Raw genomic sequence first — 9229 nt, forward strand, 5'->3', positions numbered from 1 at the left:
TTATTTACGCTTCTATCACCTCATTCCGTCTTCTTGGCACCACATGAAGTTTCCAGCACCGCATTCCTCCACTAATAAGGACCTAGAACCTTCCACCGGCCAAAACACGGGGAAAACTCATAGTGGAAGAGTCTGATGGAGATAGAGAGCAACGATCAGATTGTAAAAGTGTGAAATCCACGGGGGAAGAAAAGGAAGTGAAGGGCTTTGTTGTTGTTAATGTTTAATGTCTCAAATTTGTTTCTCATTCCAACATTTCAGGAATGATGAAAACAAAACGGAGGAGCATTTATCATCCAGTACAATCAATCAATTCTTACGTAATACAAAATAAACTGTACAAATGTTTCAATATGAACATCTAATAAGAGAGAGGCGAGTCATCTGTGTGTGTGTGTGTGTGTGTGTGTGTGTAAGCTGAGCGATGGCCATCACTCCATGGGTTGCTCCTGGCTCTCCTTAAACTCGTTTACTCTTGCCTGAAACGAGAACACACACACACACACAGATTCAGTGTCACAGTGTCGCACAGAAAGGCCTACAGTCCAGCACTTTGTCCCGCCTGAAGGTCACGACCTCCCTCAGTTTACGGGTGTGGCCAAAGAGACGGATGTTCCTCTGACAGCCGTGACATTTCCACGGCCCCCAGTGGGAAGGTTCACCGTTTCTGTTTTGTGCTTTCCTTCCTCTGTGGAGAGTTCAAAGCCGAGGCCCCTGTGGAGAGATCACCTCAGCACGGCGCAGACATTTCTGAGCAGTTTGAAGTCGCAAATTGAATTACAGGCAAAGGGAATCAGAAAACCAAAACACCTCTCAAACACAACAGAAACTTTTGTACAACAGCCTCCATGTCCCGTTCCCCCCGGCTGTGTGTGTAAACGCTCACGGTTTGCACATTGGTCGATGCATCTTAGACGTTTATTGCGATTGAAAGGGCCAGTTTACCTCAAAGGTGTTGAGAACGTGCTGGCAGACCTCGGTGAGCTCGTTCAGGCCTCGACGCAGAGGCTCTGTGGCTGGAATCCCTCCTGAAATACACAACAGATGCCAGAGCACAAGCATGTTACACTACCAACAAGGCCAAGAGACTACAAGAGCTGTGCAATGAGAGAGAGAGAGAGAGAGAGAGGGAAGTGAAGTAAAGGGAAGTGAAGCGTCCACGTCCTCTCCATGTTTGACCTCAGGGACCTTTGTTGTTTTGTCTGCACCCACAGTTTTGATGCTCTATGCTTAAATGGTTTTGTGTGACTTTGTAACTTTATTTTGCATTAAGTGAAATCATTTCTGAGCATGTTGACTGATTGATGTGATTCATTGCTGGTGTGTCTGTGGGATTCCTGCTGTTTGGTTTGTATTTTTTAAACGTGCACTGTGTTACAGCTGAAGCTTCTATCGTGTCATTCTACTGGTACAATGACAACAAAGGGCTTTCTTCTTCTTCTTTCTTCTTAAAAGCTTGAACTTGACTTTGTTCCAATCAGTGGATCTTCTCCCTGGAGGGCTGTGGCTGGTCCACATGGTAAACTCCAGCCTGGCTCCTCTCTCAGATGTGGGATCTCTCCTGGTCTTTTTCTTTTTCCGTCTTCATGTGATGGAGGGATGGTGACAATATCATGACATCGCTTAAGGCTCTGCTTTGTTGTGAGGGGCAAAACAAACTACAATACTACGATGCAAACACAATGCTGAACAGATGAAGGTGGAGTGGGGTCGTGTCTTTGTCCTGAGGTCTCCTGAGACTAAGGTTCCTCTCTGTGACTGAGGAGTGAACAAAGATCGTGGAGGCATCAAACACAAACACAACTTGTTTTCTGTCTGCCTGCTTGTTTGTTTTCTGTTATCACAGCAGATAAAAACTCGTGGCACTTCAGCCGCAGCAGCTGACACATCAAGTAGACTCTGGGAGTGTGTGTGTGTGTGTGTGTGTGTTTACTTCTGAGTGGATAAAGTGAATGTACCAGACTCCAATCAAAATGTTGACTTTACCACACAGACATCGTAATGTTTGGTTGTCCCACAGACGTACACACACAGACATAAACGACCCGACACTGTAAGCACTGTATGTAAGCCCTTGAAGTAGCTCCAATGTAGTAAGCTACTTTTTCTCACAAGTAGCCAGAAAAGCTGATATTTCAAAGAAGCTTCCCCAGGCAGTGAGTGTCAGAGTGTGTGTGTGTGTGTGTGTGTGTGTGTGTGTGTGTGTGTGTGTGTGTGTGTGTGTGTGTGTGTGTGTGTGTGTGTGTGTGTGTGTGTGTGTGTGTGCTGGTGTGCTTCTTACCTCGTGTCTGAATGCGGAAGTTGATCTTGCTCTCAGAGGGATGAGTGATGGTGTAGCCACAGAAGTCCACATCAACACTGATGGAGAACAGAAGCACAGCAGAGACACAGTGTTTGTTTAAGATGGAGGCCGGTCAGTTTGATCTTTCAGTAGACAAGCTCAGATCACATGGAGCAAAAACATCAGGAACACGAGAGATCAAGGGGAGCGTGAGACTGCTGGAGGGACAGACAGGTCTGAGGATTCCTGCCATGACAGAACTGATGAGCTTGTCTCCCTACACCTTTGTCATGCAGCACTTCTCTGTCTTTCTGGTTCTGTCTGGTTCGCTCAGCCCACATGTCATGTCTTTATAACTTTGCTAACAAAATTCTTCTACAAGATTTATGGAACATAACAGACTGTTCCAGTTATGTACTTGACACGTTTATTTAGTACAAAGTGAGATGTTTGAGGTCAGAGTAGAGCAGGTCAGGCTCTTTGGTGGGATTATGGGTCACTGCACTCTGGTTCCACTCACTTCTTCATGATCATATATCTAAGCGAGTTTCCCAGCGTGTGGTCTTCTTCATGCAGAACGAAAGTTACACAGCCCTCGTCGCCCCCATCGGCCTGGATCTGAAACACAACAACTCCGGTCACCTTCAACCGCATTCAAGTACATGACAGTATCCATGGAAACCTTCATAGATATGGAATAAGAGGAAAATCAATCACCCTGATAAAGAACTAAGAAATTTAGCTTTACATTATCAATATACACCATATTACCACATACACATCTGTAAGTACACTGTAAGGCTCTCCTGCTGCTCCCTGCCGCCCTCTACTGGGTGAAAGTGAGTTCGCTACTGGTTCGGGAAAACAGCTCTTAATCCAGATACGTACATTTACGTTAATCCAATCTTTACAGTCGTTAATAAAAGGAAACGCGTGTACCTAAGGTCGTAAACCCGAATAGAACCTTAGGTGTGTGTTGTGTTTGGGGTCGAGACTCCCGGCTTCTCACTGCAACCCACGTGAGAAGGAGTTAGTACACAGTTACAGCGCGTACATCCGCTACTTCCGGCGAGTCTTTTCTGACAAAATGCAGTTTGAAACACCGCAGCTATGTAGTGAAGAAGAACAGTACATAGAGCTGCTTTAGCTTCTCACCATCTGCAGCACCGGTTTCTTCTCGCTTTCCGCGGCCATGCTTCACACTCTGAACGCCACTTCCGTCCGGCCACGGCCCTGAATTTTGTCTAACAGGCGATAGGCGGGGCATAGAGTTGTCCGGCAGAAACAAGAATTCAAAGTGGGATTTTGGCATATAATAATTCATATTAACTACGTATTACCACATAATCTGGTTTCAAATAACCTATACTTATATCCCTACATTAGTTACATTTCTTTTAAATAAGTATTTCATTGCAGCAGTAAAATACATCCTAAACGTAAACAAATACATTGTACAATACATGCAATGTCATAACATGTTATATGTACGTTTTATCGCAATACATACACATCGATACATGAGCTGACTTACATTGATACTAATGCTATCAAATCAACGAGTCCACAGTCGATATCGATAAATGCGATTTGTCAAGTGCTGATATGAGGTTTGTCGTCTGTGAGACCCAGTTGAGGGTTTTAATAGCCCACGTAACACTGACCGTGGCCGTGACATGACGTACATATGAAAACATGTGACGACAGCACAGATATCCCGGAAGCTCGTGTCTGTAGTCCAGCAGCTCCTCCTCTGCGGGGTGGAGACGGTCATGTGGACTACATCTCCCAGCAGGAGGGCGCGCGTGATTCCCCCAGTCAGGGGCCTGACCAGCCGCAAAAGGAAGTCACTCGAAAGGGATTAGCTAGCTTGCTAGCAGCTCAAGTCTTTTCAGATGTTGGAAATTGCTCTAAATGAAACGCTTTGATCAACTTTTGCACATTGAGGTATTTGATCAATCGTCGCCTGTCGTCATAAAGTGCCTGAGCGCCACATCTTGCCAGAAACGACATTTGTATAAAGTCGTAGGCAGGGACATGAGTATGCTCTGGTAACGTTATTAGCTAGCTTGTTGTTTTCAAGCCAGTGTCAGCTGACTGTGAGTGAAGTGCAGCTTTCGTTTTCATTTCGCGTAAATCTTCAGCTGTGGACAAAGGGATCCCCGTGTTTCTCGCTGTCTTGTTCAGTTGAAACATATATATTATACGTTATATATATAATATATATATTATATATATATACCCTCCACCGCTGTCTCCCTCTCTCTGTGTGTACGTGTGTTTGTCCATCATTCTCTGTTACTGCCATCTTTCCCAACATAACCAGCACTGCGGCCAGTCTAACGCCATCCTCTCCTTCTGTCCTTGTGTCCTCAGTGAGTCCTATAGCGAGCTGAGACCCCAACAGTTACCATGGCAATCCTCTTTGCTGTGGTGGCCCGTGGAACCACCATTTTAGCCAAACACGCCTGGTGTGGTGGCAACTTCCTGGAAGTGACGGAACAGATTTTAGCCAAAATTCCTTCAGAGAACAACAAACTAACCTACAGTCACGGCAGGTAGGATCAACACGGACCTGCATCATCACACAACGGCCACTACGGCAGATACTGAGTGGGAAAGTAGCTCAAGAAAGTTTAGTTTCCTCTTATGTTTGCGTGTAGTGTGATAACTCCTAAGGTTATTGACGTATTTTGTATGAAATTATGTGGAAAGGTGAGTGTTGGGCCAAGGAAATGATGGTCAACTTTGTAGTGTTTAAGTCATATTCTATAGATCACCACTCAGGCTGATTGTGTCAGATTTTAAAAGTCAGATGTACACAGATATGTATGTTGTGGGTGTTGGAGTGAGAGATGTGCTTTGTGCTTACTGAGTGCGTTCCTGTTTCTACTGCCTCAGGTGTGCCATGCCAACACTTTCCTGTTTCAGCATTGTTGTGGTTGCACTGACAGCTTCCCTCTTGTCATTTCAGCTATCTCTTTCATTACATCTGCCATGACAGAATCATCTACCTGTGCATCACTGATGATGTAAGTATTGATGAGCTCACACACACACACACACGCAGTATCTGTCTCAGTCTGTGCAGGGCTGACTGGTCACCTGTACGTCATGAAGGGCTTAAGAAATGATTGATGTTATATTGTTATTGTTTAAACAAGACTGCAAGCTCTGTATTTGAATAAAATAATTTACATGTACTCACTTGAAATTCGTTGAAATATATACTGAGCTGATCAAGAAAGGGACTTCAGGGACAGAAAGATGTAAATTTCATTCAGTTTTCAAAGTTTTCAGGTTCTTGAACCTTAAACATCTATACAGCCGTACCTTTTAGCCGCTGCCTTGCTCTCTTTGCATGCAGGACTTTGAGAGGTCGCGTGCGTTCAGCTTCCTCAGTGAAGTCAAGAAGCGCTTCCAGACAACCTATGGGTCACGCGCACAGACGGCTCTCCCCTACGCCATGAACAGTGAGTTCTCCTCTACGCTGGCAGCTCAGATGGTGAGTATGACAGCAATGGGTGCATCCTGAACAGAAGCTGCTTGTGATGGTTTTGCTTTAGGGAAGCTTCGACATCTCGCTGAAGATGAAAGGATTTGCTGAGGCCAACATCACAGAGTTACCGACGTAGAGACCACACACTTATGTCTTTCTTTTCTTCTTCTCTCTGTCGTTGCCTGGACATAGAAACACCACTCAGACCCACGTGGATCAGATCGTCTGACTGAAACTCAGATGCAAGTGGATGACCTGAAGGGGATTATGGTGCGCAACATAGGTGAGCCTCTCTGTCTGAATCTCCTCACGTGTAGGGACGAGCAAGCAGAGCACGTGTTTCTGTTTCAAGGAGTGAAGTGGTGCAAAACTAAACACCAATAAAGGTCAAATAAGCAACATTTCAAAACTGTTCACTTCACCAGTTTAAAATTCCTGGCCAATCAAAACGCTTTTAAAGCTCTTGTGTATTTGATGTTTCTTAACCTTTTATGTCCTTCTGACAGATTTGGTAGCTCAGAGAGGAGAGAAGCTGGAGTTGTTAATTGACAAGACTGAAAATCTGGTTGATTCAGTGAGTTCATATTCCACTGTTTGGCCCTCTTCAGTCTACTTTCATACGTGAGTCCGTAACATAAAGCTGTCACTAAATTCCTCTCTTTCTTCCTCCAGTCGGTCACATTTAAGACCACGAGTCGCAACCTCGCACGAGCCATGTGTATGAAGAACCTCAAGCTGACTCTGGTCATTGCGCTGGTGTGCCTGGTGAGTCTGAACACAAGTACTTTGTTGTATCAGTGAGACAGGAATTCGAGTATTGAGGCCTCTGTTAGCTATCTGCACTTTCCATCTTGCTGCCTTTTGAATTCTTGTGAGGATTTACCCTTTCTTAATTCCGTCACTGTGCCTTTCTCTCCAGGTGCTGCTTTACATCATCGTCTCCGCTGCCTGTGGAGGTCTGAACTGGCCCTCATGTGTCAAATAAAGTAGAAAAAAAAGAGCAAGATAAAGGGAAAGAGGCAGAAAAGGAGACACACCTTTTCACCGGTTTGCCAGTGGACCCAGTGGGAAAGAAACACATCTTTCTTCACTCTAGCTTAAACATGACACACTGCTCCTCCTTGTTTCCTATCTCACCTCCTTCTCGGACATTGACTTGCCTTCTGGACTGGGGGGGGTCCCACCTCATACCCACACTAACAGACAGCAGCCATACTAGTCTGATACGCTCATCCACTCTCTTCCTGTATCAGATCACGATACTGTCCCACTGCACCCGGCCATGAAATCGTGTCAAATTATATCAGAATGAACCACTGAGATTGTGAATATTTGACCTTTGTTACTGTCTTGCTTTTCCTTTACCAGTCAGAGGGAATCTAAACAGACATGTAGGACCTGCATCAGTAAAGGCTCCAGCAGTGCAGCAGTGTAGCCTATAGTTTAATCTCTGAAAACAAAACTAACGCAGTGTATTTCTCACCAATGAGATAAAGGACAAACCCAGAATGTGATTATGTGTTTATCTTTTAAGTTTTATCGTCAAGCACAGTAGTGTCTTCTACAACAGGTGTTGTAAAAATACGAGATCATTCAATTAAAGACAGCACATTTGATAATTGTTGATACAATGTTTCTTTCAAATGAAGCTTGACTTTGGTCTATCTTGTCCTAACTAGGGTCTGATGGGATTCTTTCACGTTTGCTTCTCTCAGATGTCTTAATGTGCTCGATGTGTTTTATGTTACACAATGCACTTTTTTGTACATATGTTTCCTTCCAACCATCATATTGTTTATAATCATGTAATTATTTAATTACTGTACATCCAGATTTGAAATAATAAAATCTCATTGGATCAAGTGGTTCATCTCTACTGCAGGAAAACAAAGGTTAACTTATTACTTTGTTACTGTTTCACTTTGTGTGTTGTTGAGCTTATGAACCTAGTTTGCCCTCGGGCGCTGTTTAATACACAAACAGAAGTTATAAATAGTTACAATTTCGTCATGAAGCATCCAAAGGGGTCAAAGTTCAGACGGGATCAGCGTTGTGTGGCATAATGCGGCCGAGGCGCGGGCGGAGGCGCGGTTGATCCGTTCACTTTGGGTTTTAACGCTGTGAAGCACGCGGGGACGCAGCAGGTGGAGGCCATCAGTCATCAGGGACACGCGCGCGCTGCCGCCTGTCACGCTCGGGCCGGTGAGTCTTGTTGATGGATGTTTCGGCACATAAACACGTCTTTATTACTGCAAATGTGTAGAATTATCTAATTTACTTTATCAAGGTTATCATTGACGCATTATCAAACGTGATTCTTCCCTTGACTTGTAAAACACAACTTTGTAGCGTCTGAATTTGGTGGTAGTTTGTAAACAGGTGTGCTAGCTGGTTAGCTTGTTGTAACAGTTAATTGTGTGGCCTCATTTACATCATGTCGCTAATTTAACTGTTTAGTTTGTCATTTTGCCGGTTGGAACACTGATGGAACTCTGCTACCATCCAGTGGTAACCTGCCGCCTGTGAGCATTGGATGCGGCTTATATTCAAACATTTTAATATAATCTAAGTACCGTTTGTCACGTTAACGGGACTCGGTGACTTAAAGTTATATTGTTTAATTAAAAAACACGCAATTACAACGTCAAATGTGCGCCAACAAAACTGTTGTTCCCTGCTTACAACAATATCAGAGTGGAAAGCTACTGAAAACAATAGTGATATCATCGAACTAACAATGACGTCACTGTAGTAAAGTGACGTCAGCCATGTAATTCTTCTTTGTCTCTCTTGTATCTACCGGCTCATCTAACTTCACCTATGGCTCAAACTCCAGTGAAGGAGCTAATCCAGTTGTTTGTTTGGACTCCATGGTATTCAGCTTTACTCTATTTCTATCTTCATCCTATATTTACTCCTGATCTAATAATAGATGTGAGTGTCTGTGTGTAGGCGGAACTGACACAGTGATAATCTGTCATGTGTGTGTGTGAGTGAGATAATCGGGCGTAAGAGGCCCACAGACTGAAAACACTCATCCAGACTCCATTCATGTGAGTTTGTGTCTTAAACTGTAGTAGCTTCTGTCTGGTTGACTGTGGGCCCTGATGTGCCTTTACTGGTTGAACTCCTTATGTTTCATGCTTTCTCTTCTGTGATTTATACAGAATAATACAATACAGCACAAACCAGTACTGCTTCAAAAGTAACCATAGAGTAGAATTGATGTTGGAGGGAAAGTAAAAGCTATTTCACATCGTCATTGCTGCACTGATCCCTCTGTAGCTGCCTCAGTGATGTGTATTCAGTGTGTTCATCATTGTTTACAGTCATTTGTTAAAGGAGGCATTCAGGGTCCAGTTGCTGACCTTTCTGAAGTGCCTGTGTTTGTCACTAGATGGCACAGTCTTTCCGGTCGTTGACATTTGTACCACAAACCGCGGACGCTC

The 9229-nt window shown here is 44.1% G+C and overlaps 2 protein-coding genes across 2 annotated transcripts; one reads left to right on the forward strand and one right to left on the reverse strand.

Annotated features, from left to right (window-relative positions):
* Nucleotides 1-204: 204 nt before the first annotated feature.
* On the reverse strand, nt 205-3525 carry polr1d (RNA polymerase I and III subunit D). Its single transcript, XM_076143460.1, has 5 exons — nt 3437-3525; nt 2802-2899; nt 2282-2358; nt 946-1028; nt 205-479 (listed from the first exon to the last, which is right to left on the reverse strand). Exons 1-5 carry the CDS (start codon nt 3473-3475, stop codon nt 432-434), a joined length of 345 nt encoding a protein of 114 aa, XP_075999575.1. The 5' UTR covers nt 3476-3525; the 3' UTR covers nt 205-431.
* A 565-nt stretch (nt 3526-4090) lies between these two features.
* On the forward strand, nt 4091-7656 carry sybl1 (synaptobrevin-like 1). Its single transcript, XM_076143457.1, has 8 exons — nt 4091-4228; nt 4658-4839; nt 5256-5313; nt 5649-5786; nt 5973-6063; nt 6287-6354; nt 6453-6545; nt 6700-7656. The coding sequence occupies exons 2-8, from the start codon at nt 4694-4696 to the stop codon at nt 6763-6765; spliced, it is 660 nt and encodes a 219-aa protein (XP_075999572.1). The 5' UTR covers nt 4091-4228; nt 4658-4693; the 3' UTR covers nt 6766-7656.
* Nucleotides 7657-9229: the final 1573 nt, after the last annotated feature.

This window comes from Genypterus blacodes, unplaced genomic scaffold (genome assembly GCF_046128005.1).
Source record: "Genypterus blacodes isolate CSIRO-AG114 ecotype Tasmania unplaced genomic scaffold, CSIRO-AGI_Gbla_v1 ptg000024l_1, whole genome shotgun sequence".
Taxonomy (NCBI): domain Eukaryota; kingdom Metazoa; phylum Chordata; class Actinopteri; order Ophidiiformes; family Ophidiidae; genus Genypterus; species Genypterus blacodes.

Coding starts and splice junctions, on each gene's coding strand:
- polr1d (XM_076143460.1), bottom strand. CDS start 3,475: ATGGCCGCGGAAAGCGAGAAGAAACCGGTGCTGCAGATG. Junction 2,900..3,436: donor AGAAACCGGTGCTGCAGATG/GTGAGAAGCTAA, acceptor GTTGTGTTTCAG/ATCCAGGCCGATGGGGGCGA. Junction 480..945: donor ACGTTCTCAACACCTTTGAG/GTAAACTGGCCC, acceptor TTCTCGTTTCAG/GCAAGAGTAAACGAGTTTAA.
- sybl1 (XM_076143457.1), top strand. CDS start 4,694: ATGGCAATCCTCTTTGCTGTGGTGGCCCGTGGAACCACCATTTTAGCC. Junction 5,314..5,648: donor ACCTGTGCATCACTGATGAT/GTAAGTATTGAT, acceptor CTTTGCATGCAG/GACTTTGAGAGGTCGCGTGC. Junction 5,787..5,972: donor CTACGCTGGCAGCTCAGATG/GTGAGTATGACA, acceptor GCCTGGACATAG/AAACACCACTCAGACCCACG.